Source organism: Squalius cephalus (assembly GCF_949319135.1).
Source record: "Squalius cephalus genome assembly, chromosome: 13".
Classification (NCBI taxonomy): domain Eukaryota; kingdom Metazoa; phylum Chordata; class Actinopteri; order Cypriniformes; family Leuciscidae; genus Squalius; species Squalius cephalus.
The window spans coordinates 5,807,427-5,834,098 of NC_137134.1; the positions used below are offsets into that span (position 1 = coordinate 5,807,427).

Below are 26,672 nucleotides of genomic sequence, written 5' to 3' on the forward strand. Positions count from 1 at the left end.
GCGCACGTGCGCGTCAATCAAACAGCGGGGAAGGAAGGAGGGAGACCGTTGGCAAACTCACTCGCGAGACGCGCCTGTCAGGTAAGTTGAGTCGGTTATATGAATAAAATACTTTTATTATCACAATGATGATGAGCTTAGATTTGCAGTAGATGCTATTATTTTGATACATTTATAGCTAGATGATCGGTTGCATGAGCTTGCAATCCTGCTGTAGTAGAGTAGAGCAGCAGTTACAATAGTACACAAATGAGTAAAACAGAGGAATAAAGGGAAAAATACATTGATAGAAGTCTTAACACTTACTATTTCTTAGTATCCTCTAGTTCGGTCTTTCAATATTGAAAAACTGATTTTCATTAGGCTCTGTTCCTGACATTCTCCCCATGTAAAATTGGCTAGCAAGATAGCATTAGCACATGCATTTTCCCTCCAGTTTTCCATTTCATAAAAAAATAAATGTTTTATTGAACACCTATAACAGCAAATACATACAGTTACGACTCAAAACAGAATTAAACAACAATAATAGAATTATAAACAGTTGACAAAAAGCCAGTAAAATTTTGTCACAAAAACAAAAAAACATTGAGCCAGGGGTAACATATAATTTAAAATAAATTCAATTCAAGAGAGAGAGAGACAGACATGCCTTGAGTCCCTTTTTTTTTCATTATAAAAAAGCATAAATATTATACTTTTTGCTCAAAGTCTGAGACTTTAAAACTTTGACGTTACTGGAAGAAGAAATAGTACCCAAATAACATCAGGTCTTTGCAAAAAATAATAAAGAGGTTTGACAGACAAAAATGTACACCTGTGTACAAAAAACTTGGCTGGAAAATCGAATAGATTTATAAGAAAACTTGTCTTTTAGATTCTTGTCAGGGTTATAAAATCCAAATAAGGCATCCTTTAACACCAAAGAAAAATTGACTAATAAAATAGCACGTACAAACAGACAAAATTTCTTCCAAAAAGAAGCTACATGAACACAATCCCAAAAAAGGTGAGGTACAGACTTGTCTTCCACTCCACAAAAATAGCATTGGGGATCCATCTCAGAAAACATTTTTTGTTATAAAGATTAACTGTGTAAAATCGATGTAACAATTTGAATGATACCTCTTTAACCTTATTAGTGATTAGGCTAAATATTTGTTGGATAGAGACCACACTTTCTTCCAAGGAATATCATTAAAACAATTACTCCAATGAGATATTACAGTAGGGGCAGTAATAATATAATTAAAAAAAAAATGTCTAATCTTTCTATTCCTTAGACTAGACTAGGGGAGATTTCGTGTTTTCAGACGATCTGTGGTGATGGATAACCCAGTTTTTTATATGTAACCGCTACGCTTTTCAACAAGGCAAAATTGTTGCCACTCACATACTTTGTCCATTACTATAATATCGGTAACTTTCTCTAGGTTATTTTCCCGGCGAATCAGCTACGTGTGGGGTCCGACCTGCATGACGTATTTGTTGCCTTCATCCAATAGCATGCGTGGGAAAGTGTCGGTGTTGGTGACGCGTTTGTGAACACACTGGCGCGCGCTTAGCGCCCAGGAAAGATTGTACTATTTAAGATAAGAACTATTTTACCCACTTTTGCTACATATTCAGTTTGACACAAAATGAGAATGCATAGGTAACGTTATCCATTCGTACTGTTTTTATTTTATGTAACCATCTTTTGTCATGCGATGTCCTGTCATTTCTTTGTAATCTTTAATAAATACACCGTTCTGATTTCACACATTTGACACAATGGTATTGCTTGGAAACACAACGTCATAAAAACGAGACCGTCAATACTCTTTTTCCCGCCCATGTTTACTTGGAAGAAATGGCAAAACATGAAGTGCATATATATTTGAGGGAAGTGGACCCACCATTCCCTTCACAGACATAAGTTGGGAGAAATTTATTAAATCAGTGTTTCTGTGGAAAGACCTTGAGGGCAGAGAAGGTATTATAGCAGAAGAGGCAGTACAGGCATACAAGTTACAAAGCCAGGAACCTACAAACCAGTTAGTCAAACCAGCTAACACTGGCTACCACAGGGAGTGCTACAGCCATTTCACAAATATCACGAAGATAAAACGAGCACAAAGGAGAAGAGAGAAGGCAGTATTAGTTGAAGAAACTGCAAAGGAAGGTTGGTATTATATTGTATAGACAGGCGGTATTAGACATACAGTATTGGACAGTAGTATACAGTTAAGAAAATAGTATGGTTTACAATAAAATAAATATAAATGTGCTATGTATTAGCAGTAGCCTTATAAGAGTAGAATAGATATACAGTATGAACAACATATACAGATATGTGCAGTGTAGTAGCAGCAATAATATAAGATTAGTACAAAAAACTAGATGAAGTTTGTTGGCAAACTTTAAGTTGGCTTGAAAAAGCCTAGCCAGAAAGTTTGAAGGCAATACAGTCCGATAGATAGGTAGAAAGAAAGAAAGAAAAATTAGGTGGAAAGAAAGAAAAAAGAAAGAATAGATAGAAAAAAGAAAAGGGAAGGAAGAAAAGAAAGGTTAGAAAGAAATATAGAAAGAAAGGTTAGAAAGAAATATAGAAAGAAAGAAGGATATATAGAAAAAAGAAAGAAAGATATATAGGAAGGAAGGTAGTTTAATTGAGTCTAGGACTTCAGGGAGTTTAGATTTGAGTTTGTGTTGTGCACTACTGGGCCACCATACCTTGGCTCAATTTGAACATTCTGCAATGACAGTCAATGGGATTTTCCAGAGTTTTAGTCATCATTTTTAGGAAAACTGGAAGTTCGATGAGTTAGAAAAGATATAGCAACTTCAAGCCAACTTAATAATATAGATATATACAATGAATTAACAGTAATATAATAAAAAACACCCTGCAAAAATGTTCCCTTCTAATTATGGCATCATTAAAATCAACAAGGCCGGACACCTGAACGCTGTAGGGATGGGACGGTATGAAAATTTAATATCACGATTATAGTGACCAAAATTATCGCGATTATCAATATTATCACGGTTTTGTTAAAACGAGATGAAAGTGTTCAAAAAGAGTTGATGCTCACACTGAAGACATTTCAACAAGTTTTATATTTGAAAATCAACAAATAAAACAAGCAGCTCTATGCACTTTTTAAAGCATTTCCTTCCTTATAATGACGGTCGTCAATAGCAACGCATTATAACACCGCGCACATCCATTGTAACGGCCACCTAGTGTTAAGTAGTGTTCATGACATGAATGTGGATGTGCCTTTAAGATAACTTCTTCTATGGCGTACGTTATTGTATGCATGCTGTTTTTATGTGAGCGCGCACGCACAGTGAGAGTGAGATTGATCACGCAAAGAGGAAGATGACCGCTCTACTGCTGACCGTTGTTTTATTATAATGTGTTTACTTCCATTTTGATTTGTAGCGTGTTTTAGAGTGTTTTCTTTTCCCTTTTAACATTCGCTCTTCGACATGTATGAAGAGTGTGCTTAACTGAGAGAAAACATCTATAATAGTCTCGTGGAACTACCAGTTCATGGTCTTGTATTCTTCATCTGGGCAGACTTCAAACTCTCTGACAGACGTTACACCATGTATCACAATGGACGCGCTCTCTCGTTTCATTCAAATACAACTTGCCGTCTTGTGTCTCCGTTTTTAATTGCAGCCTATTGAAAATTAAATCATAGTTGATTTATTGTTTACAGAGTTTGATAATATTGTTGTGATCATCTTGTCTGAACTATTGTTTTGTACGCTGTACATAATGGATTTATGGATTAATCTCAATTCAATGTCCCCGTAATTATGTGGTAAAAAAAATCGGTGTAATAAGTGTATAATGAATATAAATTATTATCCCTTAAATGTCACTCTTAATAGTCTTGTTTGAACTTGTTCGTTCGTCTTTGGCTAAGCCACTTGCTGCAAACTTTTCTTTGCGGAAGCTTCACGTTTAGCCTATTTCAAGTGATTGATATAAAATAGTTCAGCTTAAAACAACATTTTATGCCCAATTATTTCCCATAGACAGTAGTTATTTCCCAGACGTAGTTTTGGTATTGAGGTCAAAGTTAACTTGCCTTGCGTTCGCTATACAACAGTCGGTGATGGTCACACAAGACGACTCGGCAGATCTGAAGTTTCCCCCTATTATTGCAGTGACCTTTTCTTGTGCATGTTCTGCTGACAGGGTGACCATCCTCGATTAAGTTTCCCTCAGGACTTTTGTTAAAGCCAAAATATGACCACACCTTAGAATTGGTTATTTTAAAAGGCTGAAAAACCTCCCGAGCACGCTCACTGCCTTCCGCCATTCCTTCTTGAATAAAAAAACATAACATTGCGCGCCGCGCCTGCGTCAGACTGTTGCTCGCTGAACAGGATCTAAAATCGCGATAATCAAACACGGTTTTAATGATAATTAAATTTTAAACGATATTACTAACCGTCAGTACATTTTATCGTGGTTTATAGTGAAACCGGTAATCGTCCCATCCCTAGAACGCTGTGAAACTGGTTTATTACCCATGTTAAGGGAACAGGTGGAACCAATATATGGAGCATGAGTTTTCCCCTGCTGAAAGTTACAAACCATTTTTCTTTAATCAGTGATGTGGGGAAGGGTGCAGAACCTAAATCTATTGTTTTGCACTTTTAGTGGTAGAGGCAGATGATGGTGAGGCAACTCCAGTTAAAACACTGGCTCTAAGATCTTACGCCCGTGATCTCTACACGTCCAAGCGGGTCCCACACCTGCTTCCAGTACAATGCATTATTTGCAAACATGAGAAGTACAAGGTTCAGACACACAGCAGGAAAAGGGTAAAAGAAAAGCTAACACAGTGTGAAACAATCCATGCCGGGAAATTGCTTCTCGCCGCTGAAGGGAGAAGGGATGAGTCTCTCCTTCTCCATATCCAAGACAGGGACTTGGTGGCTAGTGAAGCACGGTATCACTTGTATATGTGGACAATCGGCCAGCTGACGAGATTGTGCATGAAGTTGCTGTCTCCTCTGCTTCCTCCTCATCTGAAGAAAGTGAAGGAGAAATGACAAGTCAAGGAGATATTGAAAATGCCACCATCAACACGGATGATTCTCGGGTGTTATATCATGCACCTATGACACTTAAAGAAATCTTTCAAAAGACATCAAAAATATACCCAAAGCTTCCATGGCCTCCCACAGCAGGTGACCTCACACTGGAAAATGCCCTGAGTGCCCTCACCATCTTTAACTTCATTGCATGGATATCAGGAATGTCATCACAACCATCAGATGAACGTGTTGATGTCACTTAAGAGGACAGCAGAAAGATAGTGTCCACTTGTCAGGACATTATTACCCTGGCAACCAGAGGACGGTGGCTCATGCCAAAACAGTGCTCACTTGCAATGGCAGTTCGGCATATGACTGGCTCTGCGCAGCTTATAGGGTTGATAAATGGTCTGGGTCACTGCTCATCCAATCCCAGGTCCTTGAGCATGATACTGCCCTTGCTCACCTACAAATGGAGAGAGGAGAAATATACATCCCTGAAAACATCAGTGTTGAAGTGCCTGTGACTCTTGTCTGGGATAATAATGACTTTGGAGGGGAGACTCTTTCAGGTAAAGGGACAACACATAACACCAATGGTATAATAATTCAGAGGGCCATAAACAGTTATACAGCATCCTTACTACCAGACACATTACCCAGACAGAGAACACGAGAGCGGTCTGTTCATCCTCCTCCACTGAATCTTTCAACATACACAAGAGGAAAGCAGTCTGGTCCACAGAATTTTGCATTGAAGATAGATCTCCAGCAGGACCAATACAGATATGCCCAAACTACCGGTAGAAGAATTGATGCTGCATTATTTTTACTGAAAGTACCTGAGGCCCAGGGCAAAGTCCTTCCTGGATGGACAGGGTTTAATATCATGTTGAAGGAAGACACAGTCCTACCATCTACACATGTTGGCTACCTACCAGTGATTGACGCCAGCCCGACTGACCTCAACGCTGTCCACACCATCCTGAGCCACTCCATTGCCATTGCTGACAGCTTGGAACAAAAAGAAGTTGTTTTAGTTATGGATCAAGCCATATAAGCCAAGGCCCAAGAGATCCGTTGGCAAACAAATTCTTACTCTGAGAGAATTGTAGTGAGGATGGAAGAGTTCCACACAGCAAAGGCATACCTGTCATGCATAGGAAAGTTGTATGGTGATGCTGGCTTTCAGGACATCTTGATTGAGTCTGACCTGGTGGCCGCAGGCTCAATCGATGGAGTGAGCTCCGGCCATCACTACAACAGGAGGATACGTTCTCACAAACTCCTGATGGAAGCACTCCAGAAACTGCGCTGGTGGGCATACTTGGACACACTCACACAAGAACAAAATGCAGCTGCTTTAAAAGTGGCAACAGATCTGCAGGAGTGTTTCCCTCTAAAGAGTTCAAGGTCATGCTAACATCAGACACATTTCAGCAGTTACTGCAAGGTTATGAAGAATTTGTGGTGAAAAACAACTGTAACCACACATTCGCATTTTGGAGCACATACCTTGACATGATGGAAGATTTGCTTCTTTTCATCAGGGCAACAAGAGAGGGGAACTGGGCTCTCCATTTGTCCACTGTGCAAAGTATGCTGCCCTGTTTTTTTGCCTGTGACAAAGTAAATTATGCCAGGTATTTGACGGCATATTGGGCTGAAATGACCAACCTGGAAGACACACACCCTTCAGCACACCAGCTGCTTCTTTCAGGTGACTTTGTGGCACAAAGACATCAAAGTCATGGTTTTACCGACACTGCATGTGATCAAGTCATTGAGCAAACAGCCAATCGTGACTCAGACAAAGGGAGGCATCAGTGGGTTCTCTCTGAACAAGGGTGCAATTCACCGCTGGACCCTAACACAACATGAGCGGGCAGCAATCACTTTTGAATGCAAAACAATGGCAGGAAAGTGCCCGGTAGGACATCTTAACTCGGAGCTACACAACACCAGAATGCAGAGAGATCAGGCTGATGTGATGAACATTGTGGCCACTATCCAAAATATGGTTAATCCTTTTGACCCATTGCTGGATGGAGAGTATCTTTGTCACATCTCTTCTGGCCAACAGGCATCAGAAAATGTTGCCACAGACTTACTAGGGGCTAAACAAAGAGGTGTAAAGGCACTCACTGAATTCTGTGAAAAAAGGATCGTTAATGGTGAAGCATCATTCCATGACCCTATAAAGAAAATGAAAATCAAAACATTCAAAGACAAAGTACAGTCACAAAAATTAGAGGAAAAGAAATCACCCTAACATCACATCGCAACTTGTTTGCAAGGCTAATTGTTGTGGGCAGCGTTAGGCAAATTAACATCGATGAAATGCTCACTTACAGTTTGGGTCCTTTTCCACAGTCAATTTCCAACTTTGATGGCTCTCTGGTCAAAACCAACAAAGCTAAGCTGATGCACATCTTGCTCAATGAGATCAACCCGCCTGCAACAGTGAGTGACATTCCTGATGGCTCAGTTTGGATTTGGGATGCTATGATGCTATGGATTTGGGATGCTATGCTATGATGAAATGCTCACTTACAGTTTGGGTCCTTTTCCACAGTCAATTTCCAACTTTGATGGCTCTCTGGTCAAAACCAACAAAGCTAAGCTGATGCACATCTTGCTCAATGAGATCAACCCGCCTGCAACAGTGAGTGACATTCCTGATGGCTCAGTTTGGATTTGGGATGCTATTGCTCTGGTGCAACAACTAAAGCCACAGCCAACATTTGGGTTGTATGCTGATCCTGTACTGAGGACATTAGTTCACTCAGCTAAGGCAACCAAGTCAACAGAGCTTCATTTTGTATATTAGGCTGTTCATATGACACACATCAGCTTGCGATAGACTATGCATAATAGCCCCTCTGCCCCGTGTCACACCGCCTCTGCTCCTGCTACGAGCAGCGCGGGCGCGGCCAGATCTGCCTCGCGCGCACGCCGAGTGTGCACAGCTCGGACTACTGTCATTGTCATTGCGACTCACCACCCTGCCTCCACGTTGCTCCCTAACTGTCCTATGAATACTTCGACCTCGTCTAACATACCCAGTGACATTAGACGAAGTCTCCACCACAATACTGTCGCCGCGATTGCGGAGAGGCACACGGTCAGAAGACAAACGTTACATGGCTAGCGCGGTAAAAATCTCCCGCCTCGTTCCCCACAACACTAACACGCCTACTAACTTCGCGATGAACACTCCGACCCCGGGAAACATTGTTCCCACCACTGACATTGGGCAAAGGATTCACCGTTTGTGCTTGGTGTAGGGCTATACTTTCACTTTCAGAATCACCGACACCGTCATCTTCTAGGCAGATATTCCCCTTCAGAATCAGGGTCCGCGAATAGAAGACCCAACACTTCATTGCGGGTAAGCTTTATTGATGCCATTAGATATTATTATTATTATTATTATTATTATTATCAATAATAATAATAATCTAATGCAAATACTCGCTGACGTTGACAATATTGCTCTGATAAAATGGCTCACTCGCACACTAGCTCCGCTTTTGTTCGCACTGATTCAATGCGCTCTAGCTCGAAGATTTTGTATAGAAGCATGACGTTTTTTTGAGTCGGGGATGAAGTATGACATGTCTGCCATCTAGTTGAGGGGAGGTCGAATGAAATTTGACACCCTATTTGACAAAATCGGCCGTTTTATTCAGTGCCGCATCTTGTCGATTAAACTTGACCGTGGCGCCTAGAGGGTTAAGATGAATGTGAGCTATACTGACCTTGAGATACTGGAACTTAAAGACCTAGAGACAAGTCAGAGGAGGCAGACACCAGAATGATACTGCATGCAGCCCATGCAGCCAAGCACAGCCATGACCTGGTAATCAAGAGCCCAGACACTGATGTCTTTGTGCTGGCTCTAGCTTTCTGCAGCCACATTGATGGCCACCTCCATTTCCATACTGCCAAGGGGAGAAACACACGCATTACCTACATTACCAAGCTACATGCCCATCTTGGCGAAGACAAATGTGATGCCCTTGTAGGTCTGCATGCCTTTTCTGGATGTGACACTGTGAGCACTCTGCATAAGGTTGGGAAAGCAAAAGCATACAAAAAACTAAGTTCAAAAACAGAATACATCACTATGTTTAGAGAACTAGGAACAAGTTTCACCCCATCACCAGAACTATGTGAAGCTCTGGAAGCTTACACGTGTGGTCTATATGATCAGAAGGACTGCCAAGATGTCAATATTGCAAGGGCTAAACTGTTCAAATCAGGTAAATGTTCTGAGAGAGACTTGCCTCCAAACAAAGACTCCTTGCATAAACACACCCAGCGGGCAAGCTATCAGGCTGCAGTACACAGGAGGAGTTTTGAGTGCATGCCAGACATTCCTCCTCCTGTAAATCATGGCTGGAAGATGGTAGGAGATTTCTACGGAGTGAACTGGATGACACTTCCGCCAGCTTCAGAGGCCATACTGGAACTTGTGCACTGCTCGTGTAAAAAAACTAATTGTGTTAAGGGTAGATGCACATGTAAACTGCATGAGCTGCCATGTACAAACCTCTGTCAGTGTGTAAACTGTGACAATAAGTCACTTGAAGATGACTAGGGCACGTGTGTATGTATGTACACATGTGGGGAGTGGTGTGTTTGTGTGTTGGCTACTCTTGCAGAAGTAAATCTGTATGACATGTTTATGTACATTATAACTCTGCTCTGTTTGATAGCCTATGTTATTTGATAAGTTATACTTATCTTATTTCTATTACATGCAGTTCTAACTAGAGCTCTTAGCTCTCTGGTTTGAATATTGAATATTGGTTAGAATATTAGAATACTGACCCTTTAATGTTATATCAGATGTAATTGATAATTAAATATATGTCTTAAACATCAACAGGTTCATGTTTGCCTTGAGTTTTTGGCGAACGTTTGCAAAACGGTCTGAGGTAATCATCCGCCAACATACAGTGGAGCTGTAGCCTATGTGAGTTGGACGAAGTGTTACCGTTAGAATGGAATGTTTACACCAAATCAAATATGTAATCGCATGATGCTACTGCTAGTTCGCCAGATGAAACTAACGTTACCCTACTTAAAACGACACTAACGAGATGCTTACACACTTTTGAACAACATAGTGTACAAAACAAACATTTTATTTAGATATCATATTCTAATTAAATGAATACTTACAATCACACAAAGAATGTCCTTGGCGATGATCAATGCGCTGCCGCTGCTCGTGTCTGATAGCTAAATCATCCGTGTAACAGCTGTTCTAAATAAGCTACATCTGATTGGTTAATAATAATCCTATGTCAGTATCTTGCCACGCTATTGGCTTATCTGATATAGTAGGCAACCACGTTTGCCTGCATATTTACGGGTCGTGCATTATGATTTCGGGGGGAAATGTGCAATAAATGGGAGTGGCAACACTTTTCATATCGTTGAGAATAAAACAACCGTCCCAACTTTACAAATCCAGGTTCTCCCTCCATGGGGATCATCCATTTCGAAAAGTAAAGCAGATACGGACCCTCTGCCCACCGTCTAAAAGGGGAGACCAGCAACTTTAGAAAAAATATAATTTGGAATAGCATTCCATATTGAATCATAATCATTCAAGAACAGCCTCAACCAATTGATCTTAAACGTAATGTTTAAAGAAGCAAAATCAAGAAAGTTAAAGCCTCAGTAGAATTATGACCCACCTTCTGTCAAAATGATTGATGGCTTTTTAATTAATGATGATTGATGGGTTTGACCTTTTGACATTGCCCCTCCCCCTGCCCTTGGGTTGACATTGACTTGCCCTTGACCTGACCTTGACCTAGCGGTGACCTTGTGTGTAATTGAATAATAGGATAATTGAATAATAGGATAATTGGATAATATGTGTATGACCTCGTGAGTATAAGGGGATTCACTGTTCAATATTTGAACTTTGATATAATGGAAGTGATGAGGGTTATTTTTGAGCTCTGACATCAGGATGTGTGTGATATACTAATGGAAGTTTATAGGGTTATTTTTTAAGTAAGGGATAATGTAGAGCGAGGCGGTTGTTATAGAGAATACAACCCCGACCGGCTGATCAGGACCCCGACGCGATGCAGAGCTTGAATCAGCCTGAAGGGGTTGTATGCGCTATAACAACCGCCTCGCTCTACATTATCCCGCGTATTACATGGCTACCTACCAAATAAATCAATAATTTGACACAAAATATTGTTTTAAAAAGGAGTTTATTGATTTAAAAACGATTGTATTGCTTCCGCTAAAGAAAATAGTCTGTTCCGTCTCCATAGCAACGCTCTGTTTTTCATGGCAACGGTGTGTTATACTTAGCAGCGGTCTGTGTCACATGCAAGCATCGGCATCGCACTCCCTCCCTCCGACCCTCCGCATTCCAGAGCACAGGGTGTATATAAATGGGACAACGCGAGCCCACGCGTACTTGCTAAATACGTCTATGCACGTCAGCAGATATTTATTATTGTCATTATCCTTGGAATAGGCAATCATGTCGACAAGATCGGCCTGGAACTGCGTATCGACCCAGTACATAACCACTCTATTTCGTTTGTATTTTATAGGCGCTGTTTTGTGTAATGTGTAAGCATCCTCACCAGCCAGCCATTCTGAAACTTGTTTACGCTTAGATGGTCCCTTCTATCTTTAAGACGGCGTCTTTTAATCATTTTTTACCCCCTAAAGAACCGGGGTTGGACGGTGTATAATAAGCCTATTTCATGAGCTCTGACATGTTGTCGTTTCAACCGCTGCAAAAGAATAACGCATACAAGTGGTTTGAATCAATCTTTTATTAAAAAAACTATATAATGACGTTACAGGATGTACACTTTAATAAGATCAAGAGCGATAGGGATCTGCAAGTCGTTTTTAAAAAAAAGAGTGTGGTATCATCTTAGGACTTTATCTGCAGCCAGTACTAACTTTTATAGAAAATCAGCAAATTCTTAGATAAAGTCTGTATGGTGCCCTGGCGGCCTGTATACAGTAGCCAGCACAAATCTCAAATGTGATTTATCATTTACACTATATATTGTTACATTAAGCACCAACACTTCAAAATAATTATATTTGAAACTAGACTTCTCAGTAATTCTGAAAATATTACTATAAATTACACCAACACCTCCCCCTTTGCCTTTCAGACGAGGTTCATGTTTATAACAGTAATCTTGCGGGGTGGACTCATTCAAAGTAATGTAATCGTTTGGTTTTAGCCAGGTTTCTGTCAAACACAGCACATCTAGATTATAATCTGTAATCATATCATTAACAATGAGTGCTTTTGAAGTAAGGGATCTAATATTCAGCAACCCAAGCTTTATCATCAGATTTATCTGACCTCAGTGACGTGAGACAGCTAGCCTGTCTGTCTACTTCCTGACCTGAACCCCAATTCATGTTTGAGCTCTAAGACTATGTGCCATATTACTAGAGAGAAGAGCGGCACCATCCCAGGAGGGATGAATACCATCTCTTTTCAACAGGTCAGGTCTGCCCCAAAAACTTTTCCAATTGTCTATGAACCCTATATTATTTTGCGGACACCACTTAGACAGCCAGCCATTGAGTGAGGACAATCTACTAAGTATCTCATCACCCCTGCGAACAGAAAGAGGGCCAGAGCAAATTACAGTGCTTGACATCGTACTTGCGAGTTCACACACCTCTTTAACATTAATTTTAGTGATCTCTGACTGGTGAAGTCGAACATCTCTAGTGCTGACATGAATAATAATATTAGATAATAATATAGAGAATTTACGATTAGCATTAGCCAGAACTTTTAAATTTGCTTTGATGTCAGGCGCTCTGACTCCCGGCAAACATGTGACTATGGTGACTGGTGTCTCTATTTTCACATTCCGTGCCAATAACTAGGGCACATTCAACAGGATTCTCAGTGGGTGTTTCACTGAGTGGGGAGTTATTTAATGTTTAATGTTAATTTGACAAATCGGCACGGAAGAGCAGGGTTTTGTCCCGCGACTACAGCGTCTCACGGTCACCCAGTTGCCCTGCTGCACGGGCTCTACTTCAGCCGGAACCGAACAATGTACAGAGTTCACTAAGCTAGTCGCATCCAAAGCAGTATCTAATGCCCTTGCACTCTTACTGTCCTCGATTAAAGTTTGGATGTGTGTAGTTCTGAAATCTTCTCCGTCAGCCTGACTATCTCCCTGCATTTATCACATGTAAAGCCCTCACTGCTGACAGAGAATGCTATACTATACATGTGACACGAATTGCTATACTATACATGTGACACGAATTGCAAGTGTCAATAACAGAAGACATTACTCACCGTATTTTTTGACTGATCCTACTTACCACAGTAGTTTGATAGACTCGTAAAAGGTGTGAGAAAAAAAAAAGACGGCAAGCACGGGTGGCAGGTTAACAGGCTAGCGAAATACTAGCGTGTTGTGCTAGCGATAACAATTTAGATAAAAGCTAGCGATGTCAGATTAGTGTGATAGGCAATATTAGACAATATCTAATATATGTTGATGAGTAAGTTATATTTAGCAATATAAACAACAAGGAATGATAGTAATTAGAGATTCAAAACAGAAAGATTTGTGGAGCTTACAGACGCAAACCAGCAGCAAGGCAGACAGGAGCAATCGATCCAAATGACCGTCTCCTCTTCATGGCTTTGACGTTTAGCTAGAAGGCTGCCAAAACTCCTAGCACACTTGCTAATTTCATGTTTAAAGGGGGGGTACAATGGTGTTTCATGTATTCAGAGTTGTTTACATTGTTAAAGAGATGGATTCTCATGCTTAACATGGCCAAAGTTTTTAAAAAATATTTTGGACGAATAACGGAGAATTTCTGTGCCGAAAATCTTACTTCCGGGTTGGTACAAGTTTCGGCTGTTTTTTTTTCGACCGTGGATCTAATGACGTAGACCAGAGTGGAACTCCTTATATGAGCATTTCTCCCGGAAAAGCTCGCCCGCGCACACGTCGACCAGAGGAGAGCGAGACCGCGCACATCAACGCGCTTCAACAGGAAATCATCGGCAGCGCTGCATAGTGTCTCCAAAGTGTGTTTTTGGATGTGAGGGAAAGCTTACCATTTTCAGCTGCCCAAAGAACCAAGCGTTAGGAACAGTGGATGCAACGATGAATGTTTTATAAACAAAGCCCAGATCGACGGATTCTCTCTATGGCTCTGGCTTCGCCCACACGGCCCGCCTCCAGACGCTCGGTTTTTTCCGGAAAGACTCGGTACAGCTTATCTTTCTTTTATAAATATAATAAAACTAAAGACTTTTTGGAGATATGAAGGATGCAATACTACTCTATAGGTACTCAAGATTAACAGGAGATTGAGTGAAAATGAGCATTTCACCCCCCCTTTAAGAAGTTCCCAATTGAGGCCGCATTTATTTTCCTTTTGTGCTTTGATCCAGTAATATTCAATCAAAAATGAAATGTTTTTCCTTAATTGATCATGCTTAAGCAAAGAAGAGAAGCTCAAGAATAAGAAGCTCTCGGTCTTGAAATAGAGAACTGAAGATAGAGGGGATTGGATAAGAGTTGCTTTATGATCAGTCATGGGTGAAGGTAGAATGCTAACAGAAACATTAAAATCCCTAACAGATTGTGAAACAAGCCAGTAGTCTATACGGGACTGTCTAGAACAATTTTTCTTACTCCTTTTGTTTCTATTATAGGATTTACTATTCAGAAATTTCTCCCTCCATATATCAATAATCTAAAATGTATCCATTAATATCTTTAATTTAGAATTAGCAGAGGCAGATTGTTTAGGTGGCAGTCTATCAAGATTAATTTCAGGCACAATATTAAAGTCCCCACCAATGAAAACTAAGGCATTTGGGTATGCCTTAAGCCTTCATTTTAGTAATGTCTCTTAGACCCCTGGCATTGAGAGAAATAATAGAAATAGCTCTTTTAACAATGAACAGCAAATAACCGAACTTACTGAGGTTGACAAAGCAGAAGCGCACGACCTTGAAGTATTCGGAAGTCTTTTCCCAATGCGGTGGACAGAGTCAATCTTATCTGGAAGAGTTTTGCTCTCCTCTGGAAAGGTGGCCACACAAATGCGGATAGATTCGGTTCTGGCTTTTTAATTTTCTTTTTCAGGAACTCCATGCAAACAGGTTCCAGCGGCGAAAGAATCTCTCCAAGTCTGATTTCGCAGAGCTCCATCTTCTTTTCTTCAGTATTAAGACTTTATTCACTAAAGGTTTTCCAATCTTCTGGCATTAATTGCATTCCAAGACCTTTAAAAAAATTGCTGTTTTCAAAACTCAAAGACAAAGTTGTCAATATCAATGCACATGCCAAGCCAGTAAAATCTGGAGCTCACTGCCGTGTGTGTTTTCAGGACGCCCAATGCCCCCAATTGGAGAGGAGTGAAATTCCTTGAAGAGCTTTCTAGCAACTTTTTTTTTTAATTTAATGGCTCTTCTACTTCCAAAGAAGGAAAAGATCTCCTTCTGCAGTGAATATTGAATGAAGAACTACAATCATTAAAACGCTGTCATACCAAGACACTTGCTACATTTGCATGTACTGTATTTCAGAAACTCAACCTTTAGTGTGAATTTGGAAGCGCACCTCCGAAGGTTTAATTTCTGGTTCTTATTACACCCAGACGGGAATGTTCCCAGAGACTCAGAGGAGTTAAACACGTCTTCCCACCTTTTCTCCACAGCTATGGAGACAAGGGATAACTTTACAACACGTTATTATTTAATATTGTTATAACACAAAATATACTGTATGTCAGTATTATAATACAAGAAGTTAACATTTTGGTAAAGGCAACATTTGAAGTGTTCAATAACATCAAATTCACTTTTATGATGACACTGGCAGACAAGTATGTGCACATTATGTCAGTAAGATAATGCAAAGCAAATTTTGTGATCAGTCCCCGTTAGTCATAACTGAAATAAAAATGGATTTAAAGGGAGAGATATTTCCACATTGAAGTGGGCTTAATAGGAAAACACTGGTCTTAAATCATGCAACAGCAATTTAAATGGTAAATGGTCCACTTATACATGGTTTTATCCAAAGTTCTTTACATATGTTTCTCATTCACACACACACACGCATTCACAGACCAATGCACAGCCCTCTGTACCACCTGAGCCACAACCCCATTTCCAATTTTTAGGTCAAATCTTAGTCTGGCTATCACCTGACCAAGCTCAATCTTTTAAGATTGAACATTGGTCTGGGGAGCCTGCTCTGTATTTTCTACTGCACAAGAGGCGTGATCAACGGGCAGAGTTCAAATGACTCAATTGGAGTCAATTGTGCGCAATTGGATAGTCCTTCAACCAATCAGACCAACGATCCAGGTGACGTACTTTGCAGAGCGACGCAAAAACTCCAGGCAGGAAACCAAACGTGTTGATCAGCGGTTTGCAGAAGCAGCAATGGAATCGAGCGAGTTTTGCAGGTTGTGAAAAAAAAAAAAGAAAGGTAGTGGTATTTACACACACTCAAGCGATTTGTTTGCCAAAAAGAAGCCATTGAGCACCGTCGAGAGGTTAAAAGGAATTGGATTGGATTAAACCCGCCAATAGCGCACCAGGTGGATAAGCCAGTTTGGCTTATGGATTCCCTCAAATTTGTAAAGGAAGCAGGATAGAAGAATGTACAGGTGTCCAGCCTGAGCTGCAGGGCGAAATCACATCGCCGGTTTACCCAGTCTAGTCAAATCTACCAAAATAGTGATTCTCATTCCAAGTTCATGCAGTTTGCTTCTGGCCCCTGTGTCAAAGTTAGATAATGACACAGGAGGCGGAGAATAGAAACCATTCGCCGGTACAATTGAGCGCATTATTTCAACAAATCAGTGGTCTGATTGGCCATTATAACTGTCTCTCACGTTGTGGAGGAATTTTGTCCCCCTCTTCTTTACAACGTTGGTTTGTGGGCATCTGTTTATGCACAGTAGGCGATAGTCTGTGTTACCTGTGTTGCAGACAGAATGTTCATAAAGAAGAGCAATGCAGTAGATCTTTTTTTTTATTAATGAAGGAAAATGTTTTGGTCAACATAATGGCTAATGTTGTTGGTTTTTAGGTAAGTGGGATTTGGATCACTGTTAGATCACTATGAAGAAGATCCAAAATCCCAAAACTCTCCGGATGTCATTGCCTGGTGTAAAGAGGGCCGCAGTGTCTCCAGTCCTGTAGTTTCGACCTGTATTGCATCACTGTTTACTGGTAAGCAGACAGGAGCATATAGAGCAGGAGCAGATAAAGACTGTTTGCTGATCGCTGCAGGTGAAAGTTCAGTGTTTTGTGTAAGAGTTGAACTGTGTTCTCATCTGCCATGTCTTTGACTTCTCTCTAGCACAAGGGTGTGTGAGGAATCTGGAGATGAGGATGCAGTCTTTCCTCCTGGTCTTGTTCGTGTGTGTGTTCTGGCAGCATGGCAGCAGCTCCTCAGTGCCGGCCGAATGCCTCGACACAGCTGTGGTGAAGGCAGCGGAGGAGGCCTTAGAGCAGATCAATGCAGACAGACAGGAAGGGTATATCCTCACACTCAACCGACTTTATGATGTCAAACAAGACATAAAGGTGAGTGTGTTGATACTAGCATCATTTTCATCTACATGGATGCATTTGAATAGGTTCTTATATGAAAAGGCAAATGGATCAGTGGCGAACAAGGATCTAGGATGAAATCTTGGAGAGAAAAAAAGGAAAGTTACCGTCAAGTAAATAAAGTTGACACTTTATTCTGATGGTCCACTTTAGACATTCTAACTATAAGTAACTTTGCCACTACATTCAAATAAATGCACATTTATTTGTATAGCTCTTTTCACAATACATATCACATCAAAGCAGCTTTACAGAAAATGCATGTGTCTAAATTACAACACTTCAACTAACTCCCATTAGAGTATTAGTAGACTGTTAGGGTTTGGGTTAGTAGATTAAGTTGACATGTAGTTGCAAAGATACTTACAGTTAATAGAACGTCTATTGGGAGCGTCAAACTAAAGAGTTACCAAAATGAATATAACAGAAATATCTACACCTTACACCTTGTGTCTTCTATATCTCATTTTCAATTTGTTTTTCAGTATATATTTTTTTAACTGGTCCTCTTCTCATGTTCATACATGCTGGTATATTAAATATATGTTATGTTATGCAAAAAGAAGGATTGTGGACTACAGTATGGTTCATTGATGCCCGAGGTGGCGGCACTTTCATGCTATAGCAGTATAATTAACTTTGAAACAAGGTTAAATGTTCAAATTATAGTCAGTGTGTAGCAATTACAGAAGATTCCAACACAATACTAACCAATACATCCTCCTAAATAAACAGATAGCTGTCAGAGTCCAAGTCCAAGTCAGTGAGGGGAAGAATTGTTGACAGATGGTGAGAAGCCCCAGTATTGTGCCATGTTTATTTTCTTCTTTTTATTTTTCAAAAGTTATGGAATGAATGGAAGATACACACATTGTGAATATATGAGTGTGTTCGATTTTTGAAACTTTACAAATTTGAATTTATTTTTCAAGATAAGTTTTTCCACAAATATTATGACATTTGGAATCTGAATTAACCTTTCCGCGTCCAATTAAATAAGTAAATAAATTATCAGATATTTTTAAAAATACAAACAAAAAACATTTATAATTTTTACCAAAAATATTTATTTTTGAAACTGAAATCTGAAAAGACACATAATATGAATTAATCTAGCCTTGTACAAAAATACTTAAAATAAAAATAAATGATCAGAATAAATGTTATCTTCTTGATGTCTTTTCAAATTTAAGTTGCATTTGTTGAAAAATTTAAATGCACACTTTCATATTTTAATGATCTTTAAAATATGAAAGTGTGCATTTAAATTTTTCAACAAATGCAACTTAAATTTGAAAAGACATCAAGAAGATAACATTTACTCTTTCCCCACCACTGACTGAATTTTTTCTTCACTGTTCTCTACTATCATACAGTAGAGAGCGCTATGACACATCTTCAGAAATGGTACAGAATCTCAGGATAAAAACAGCAAGTGAAGAAGCTGAAACAAGTGATAGATTGCGTACGCAAATGTAAAATTACTCGATAATCAAACATAAAACAGCATATTAATCAAGTCAAGTCAAGTCAAGTCATCTTCATTTATATAGCGCTTTTAACAATGTAGATTGTCTCAAAGCAGCTTCACAGAGATAAGCGTATAATTTAAGGTAACAGAGATTGTTTCGGCTTTACAGCAGAGTTAAGTTATTTCCATCTAAAGTTAGTTTTGATTGATTTGCTTCCGTCGCAACGATCATTTGTTATTAAATTAGGGGCCGCTAAGACGACACCATTCCCTCTACACAGACTTTAAACGCGAACCTGTGAGAAACGCTGATGGCGTTCACATGAGCATTTAGAATGAGTTCTATAGTTATGTGCGTTTGAAAATACGCAGGTTTGGAATTCCCTACAAGCCAAGCCTAAACAAAATACTTGTCTTTCCTTATAAATTTTGATAAAGAATTTTATTTTATTTGTTGCTTTGGGGTAGGAACGCGAGACGAATTTCCCGACAACGCCTTATCTGTAGAGTGGTAGAGGGATCCTCCATAGGGAGAGACTAGTTGGCACTTCAGCACTGCGTTGTCATCGGTCCAGGCGAAGGTCCTTCATCAGATCTGGATACGGCCTGGATCCGGCAGGCTGCAGGAAAACCTCGGAATAAACACAGACACTAAAATTAGCGTAGATGCCATTCTTCTCATGATGTAACGAGTACATAAGGATTTTTGGGAAGTGTTCCCGGTTCCGGCTGACCTACTATATGCAGCCTAACATTAAATTATAGAAGTCTATAATGTATTATGTGAAAGCTAGGTCAAAGAGATGTGTCTTTAATCTGGCTTTGAACTGCTTGAGTGTGTCTGCTTCCCGGACAATGGTAGGAAGACTGTTCCAGAGTTTTGGTGCTAAATAGGAAAAGGATCTACCGCCAGCAGTCGATTTTGATATTCTAGGTATTATCAACTGGCCGGAATTTTGAGATCGCAATAGACGTGACGGACTATAATGCGTTAAGAGCTCGCTCAAGTACTGCGGAGCTAAACCATTTAGTGCTTTGTAAGTAATCAGCAATATTTTAAAATTTATGCGATGTTTAATAGGGAGCCAATGCAGTTTTGACAGAACTGGGCTAATATGGTCATACTTCCTGGTTCTGGTAAGAACTCGAGCTGCTGCGTTTTGGACCAGCTGTAGTTTGTTTATTAAGCGTGCAGGGCAACCACCCAGTAGAGCATTACTATAATCTAGCCTTGAGGTCATGAACGCATGAACTAACTGTTCCGCATTTGTCAATGAGAGCATATGGCGTAATTTAGATATATTCTTAAGATGGAAAAATGCAGTTTTACAGATACTAGACACGTGACTTTCAAATGAAAGATTGGTATCAAAGAGCACACCCAGGTTCCTAACCGACGACGAAGACTTAACAGAGCAGCCATCGAGTGTTAGACAGTATTCTAGATTATTATGTGAGGAAGTTTTTTGTCCAATAATTAGAAACTCTGTTTTTTCAGAATTTAGAAGTAGGAAATTACAAGTCATCCAATTTTTTATATCCGCTATGCATTCCGTTAATTTTGTGAATTGATAAGTTTCGTTAGGTTTTGAAGAAATATAGAGCTGAGTATCATCGGCATAACAGTGAAAGCTAATGCCATGTTTCCTAATGATATCTCCTAATGGTAGCATGTACAGAGTGAACAGCAGCGGTCCTAGTACTGAGCCTTGTGGTACGCCATACTGAACTTGTGATCGATGAGACATCTCATCATTTACTGCTACAAACTGATAACGGTCAGATAAGTATGATTTAAACCATGCTAGTGCATTTCCCGTAATGCCAACGTAATGTTCTAATCTATTTAAAAGAAACTTTTAAATCAAAACTGCCTAATGTTACTGAATGAAATGTCGACCCAGGAAGTTTTAACAACTGTGATGCTTTGGGGGTATTGATGGACTCGATCTACTCCATCTGTGTTTTGATCATCGTTTTGAATATAATCTGGATGTAGTCTTTGACAAAAAGGCAATTTTCTCAGCTTTTTGCTCAAAATGTTGCTGTTTTATGAAACTTACCCACATTCAAGTGTTGTTAAAAAAAGAATGCATGTTTGTTTGTTTAAAGCAGAGGCTCTGTTCTTTCATTTGATTTATTGTATGTTCAGATATTCATGCAACAAAATATTCTGGGGGCCAAAAAAACCCGCTAGCAGGAAAAGCTTGGGTTTTAGAAATGTTATTTCATGCTGGTTTGATTGTTATCTTGTTTGCTTGTAACAAAGGCAGAAGGCTTGAGCCATTTACACCTGACGATCGATGTTCTGGAAACACAATGTCATGCGATCAGCAGGAGAAAATGGAAATCCTGTGCCATTAAGGGGATTGGTAGTCTACCGGTATGTATTTTACTCTAGATAGAACTATCAGTTACTTTAATATGCTATATTATACTTGGGTATATATTTGTATCCTGTTTGACCAAAGAGTTTACTGTTATCTAAACTATATTAGGTGTTCGGAACATGTGATGCATCTGTTTCCCTTCAGAGCACCGTCAAAGTTCAGAATTACAACTGCACCATCCAACAAGGTCTGCTGTGACTGCATTGAACCACGCTTACTGAAATGTTCTGTCCATTACCACAAAAATAATTACGTCACATCTTAGAGATGACTTGCAGAGAGTTGCAGAACTTTGCTGCTCATATTTTTGTCAAAGGGTTTATATTAATTATTGTGCCATTTTGCTTTTTAAAATGACCTAAAATGTCCTTGGTGTGAGACTGCTTTCCCATAAGGTCATGGTAAAGGAGTTGTCATATTAGTAAATTTGAGGGGTTGAGCTGAAATTATTTCTGTGGTAATCGACAACTTGCCTCTCAAAGTTGTAATGGAACATTTATAATAGTACACATTTTGTTACTCTAAAGAATACTTTATTCTGATTGGTCACTCTCAGCATTAGGTTATATAAATATTTTTAGATAATGACCACTAAATTGTATATTTCACTGATGATGCTGCTACTGACTGTACTAAAAATGGCCCTGGAAGACTTCAGCATTCATTTTAACATGTATGTTGAGCAAAAACATTTGTTTAGATATCTGTAAGTCTCCAGATTAAACTAGAAAATGAAAACTTTACACAGTAGACGACACAAAGAGCTGAATGAGAGAGAGCATGTTATATGTGCTATTTAACTAGTCCACAGAAGAAATAACTTGGATTACAGATTTTCTAAATAATAGCAACATAATAATGACTATCTGGCTTTATATAATGCTTTTGTCCAGGGCTATAATAATATAGAGCATGTTCTTCGTGAAATGTTGACTTGTCCTCACTGTTTTACAGTGGCAGCTCGAGCTGTAATAAACACTTGCCCCGACTGTCCAACTGCAGAACGGTTAGATGATCCAGTTATATCTGAGACCACAAAGTTGGCCCTGCAGAAATTTAACAAAGAGCACACTTTCCCACATTTCTATGCTCTTCTGAATATAACAGCAGCCAGCATGCAGGTATGTCAACACCAATAAATCAATGGATTGAGTGGCTCTGTCCTGCACACATGGCAGGAGATGTGTATTGTGTGTTTTGCAGTGGGTTGTGGGTCCATCTTACTTTGTGGGGTTCACTATTCAAGAGACTGACTGCAAGAAAAACACTACTGACATTGACCTCACGCAATGCCTGCTGAAGGATTCAGAGTCAGCTGTAAGCATTCATTCAGTTCAATAAATGACAAGCCAGTAATACAAGATTAAACCAATTTTTAAACCAAATATTAAGAACACTCTTTAAACTTGCTTTATATTGCCGTTGCCATTAAAAGTGTAAGTGTAGTAACCTTTTTTCTGTTTGCTACAGCACAAGGGGTTTTGCACTGGTTCACACATCACTGTTGACGACGGACTGGAGATCAAAGTTCCTGTAGAGGTCAAATGTGAAATCTTTCAACCAATGGTGGGTGGTTTGCGCTGTTGGAGAGTGACTAAAAGTTACAATGTTACTAACTCAGCTACATTATTCAGTAGGGTAACAGTTCTGATTTTTTTCCCCCTTCAAAATCCTGCTGCAGTGTAGCAATCCAAATATCCATATAAAATCACCTGTCGTATTTCCCTTTGAAACAGGAAGTTGGGTGGGACGTATCTAAAAAAAAAAAATGCAGCTGTAAATTGCATACACAATTTGAAATTTTGGAAAAGAAGATGGTTCTGAGCTTCCCATTGTAATGGTGTGTTCATGCTGAATCAGATTCAAAGTTGACAGCCATGCTTTCCTGGGCTGCTGCATGCTCGATCTCATTCTGAGCTTTGTGGCTGTTGTCTGGGAGCTTTCTCGAAGCGCCAATCTCACAAGGTGGCCTTTTCAGCTATGCTTTTGAGGAGTGTGCCCAGCGGTTCTCGGCAGTCTAGAAGCAGGCTGATCAGTCAAGAGCCTGCTCTGAAGTGCTACCAGGCCTTTATGAGCTGCCCCTCAGTCTGCACATCGCCAAGGTAGTCCATTCCCCTGCGGTTCCTCTATATCTGAGTCCCAAGAGGGCGCAGATGGCAGTGTGCTATGCTATGCCTTCTGGGTCAAATCCCTGTGCTCCACCTCGCTGCCCCACTGCAGGTGTGTGGTCCCTCTGACCCTGCTTGTATGGTCTCTGGAGGCCTGGCTAGTGCTTCCCAGCCCAGCCCAGGCCCTTGTTCCCCTGAGAGAACACGGCATGAGCTTTCTAAACTGTCAACGACTGACTCATACTGGTCCAGTCGCGAGAGCAGTTGTGTGAACAGAGGGGCGTGGTGCTCAGACACCTCAGCCAGCTGGGGCTTCGGGTCAACTGGGAAAAGAGCAAGCTCCCCCACGCAGAGGATCTCTATTCTCGGTATGGAGTTGGACTCGGTCTCACAGCACGCCTCGCAGAGGAATGTGTTCGCTTGGTGTTGAACTGCTTGAATTCAGACACTGACACTGAGCAAAGTCAGGGAGGATAACCGGACCTGGTTTTCAGAACTCATGCTCCTCGCGACAGCCTCTCCCTGGCTCATTCCTCTGAGGAAGGACCTGCTTTCTCAGAGATGGGGCACCCTTTGGCACCCGCATCCAGACCTCTGAAATCTCCACATATGATCTCTAGACGGGATGCGGAGGACTTAGGTGATCAACCCAAGGTGGTGGTAAACACCATCACTTCGTCGAGAGCCCCCTCTTCTCACCGGGAAGACCCCACGGAGATGCTCAATCAGAGCTGTGTTTTCCTTCCTGCAGGAAGGACTGGAGCGCAGACTGTCTCCCTCCACCCTGAAAGTGTATGTTGCCGTGATATGCCACACATCAGTATCCAGTAGATGGTAAATCTCTTGAAAAGCATAACCTGATCATCAGGTCCTAAGGGGTGCGAGAAGGCTAAATCTTCCTCACCCCATGGGATCTCTCGTTGGTGCTTAAGGCAGTGCAGAGAGCGCCCTTCAAACTGCTGCAGTCAATTGAGCTAAAAGTCCCGTCAATTAAAATCCTGACTGCGCTGGCTTCCAAGAGGGTAGGGGACCTGCAAGCATTTCCGGTCAACAAATCGTGCCTGGAATTCGGAGGGACAACTCTCACGTTATCCTGAGACCCCGTCCTGGATACATGCCCAAGGTTCCCACCGATCTTTTCAAGGGTCCAGCGCTGCCCCTGGAGCAGGCAGAGCCAGCCCTAGCTTTTCTCTGTCCTGTCCGCGTTTTGCGCCTGTACGTGGACCGAACGCAGAGCTTCAGGACCTCAGACCAGCTCTTTGTTATGGAGGCCAGCAGAAGGAAGAGGCTGTCTCTAAGCAGAGGATGGCCCACTGGATAGTGGATGCGATCGTCTTGGCGTACCAGGCCCAAGGCGTGCCTGTGCTGTGCCCCCTCGGGTTGAGCGCTCACTCTACCAGAAGTGTAGCTTGCTCCTTTGCGCTCGCACACAGTGCCTCGCTGACAGATATGTGTAGAGCTGCGGGCTGGGCGACACCCAACATGTTTGCCAGATTTTTTAGTCTGCGTGTAGAGCAAGTGTCCTCCTGTGTACTGGCCCCAATTGGCTGGTGAATACCGGGGACTCGCTCGGTGTCTTGCTTGCTGCGCCATTCCCCGGATATGTGCGCTTATCTTCCTCCTCACCTGGAGAACCCTGTTGAGTTCCTCCACCACCCTGATGCCAGGCCTAACACTCGTAAGTACGCCCCTATGGTTGACCCCTATGCTAGGCGCCCATATGTTGTGATCCCTACGGTGATCCCATATGTGTATTCTTCCATTGTACGGCTCCCCTGACAGCGAGCCCGTGCCTTTCCCTTGGCAGAGTCCACTCTGCCATCCCTGCCGGTGTTGACTCCCTCCTAACTATTTATACCCACGCTGTGGGGTGGAGCATGCGATGCAAATCTTTGTTTGTTTTGCTAAGTATTTCAAAGTACACTCGCAGATGAGCTCAAAGCTAACTAAATTTATCCAAAAAATAGTCAACTTGTCCAGCGTTGTTAGTTTCTGTTTGTTAATAGCTTGTAGTGAAACTAACTTAACAAAGAGTTTCAAAGAGTATTCTAAAAAGTCTGAGCAAAAAGCATCAGAATCAGTAAAAGACCAGTTTGTGATTTTTTTTCTTTTTTTTTTTTTCTTTCTTTTTCTCTGTCGTTCTCCAGGCTGTTCAACAAGAAACCTCCAGACCTTTTGGGTCAATTCATGTTATCACTCCTCCACCCATCCAAACTGCCCCCAGAGCCCCACCCATGGCCAGCAACTGCCCGGGGGAGAGACGACACAACCTTGGACTGAGAGAGCTGAATCTCTGATTGAAATAATCACTTGAAGATGGGCCATCCTATCTAAATAAGAACTGTATGTTTACACTTGTCATATGCTTTGTTGCATTTTCAGATTTAGATTTTTCTAGTACACAAGTTTTTGCCTATGCAGCATTATATCAATAAAGATATTCACAACACAACCACAGTAATATGACATGAAAAAAATGTCTTGAAAAAAGCCAGTCACATTTCATCATAAAAATCTAGACAAGGAAGCAAGAAAGTATATTTCGCCTAAATGAATGATTGTGACTAGTACTTTATTTTTGCATTGTGGCATTATTTTCATGACATGTACACATACCTTTTTTTTCACATTCTCATTACTCTGTGAAAATATATTGTCAGTCAATAATGTAATATGGAAACGATCAAGTATTAAAAGTCAAATATTAATACATCATGGTAGTATTTAGTATTTGTTATATTACTTTTAATTTAAACTTAATTTTAATTGTGTAAGCATTGTGAACTAATTGAATAACTGTATTAGGGTAATGAGAAAAACTATTTACAAGATATTGTTTATGAAATTGTTACAGTGCAACTCATACAATGAGCTAATAAGGAAGTTTTTGTGACATTCATCCTACTTGAAAAAAAAACATACAACATGAACATACTGCATTACTTCAGACTGTGCTAATTGGCAATATCAATAAAATTATAATTTGGCCGATACAATAAAAAACAATGAATTCAGCC

At 40.5% G+C, this 26,672-nt stretch overlaps 1 protein-coding gene across 3 annotated transcripts; it reads left to right on the forward strand.

The window, feature by feature from the left end:
• Positions 1-26,672, forward strand: LOC307169188 (fetuin-B). Of its 3 annotated transcripts, none has more exons than XM_079889656.1 (9): positions 1-81; positions 17,160-17,302; positions 17,433-17,659; positions 21,427-21,540; positions 21,656-21,734; positions 22,502-22,668; positions 22,751-22,864; positions 23,018-23,113; positions 25,803-26,672. In XM_079889656.1, the coding sequence occupies exons 3-9, from the start codon at positions 17,459-17,461 to the stop codon at positions 25,950-25,952; spliced, it is 921 nt and encodes a 306-aa protein (XP_079745782.1). In that variant the 5' UTR covers positions 1-81; positions 17,160-17,302; positions 17,433-17,458; the 3' UTR covers positions 25,953-26,672. The 3 variants fall into 3 exon arrangements, with proteins under 3 accessions (XP_079745782.1, XP_079745783.1, XP_079745784.1); XM_079889658.1 differs by having other exon boundaries at positions 13-81; positions 21,692-21,734; XM_079889657.1 differs by lacking the exon at positions 17,160-17,302 and having other exon boundaries at positions 4-81.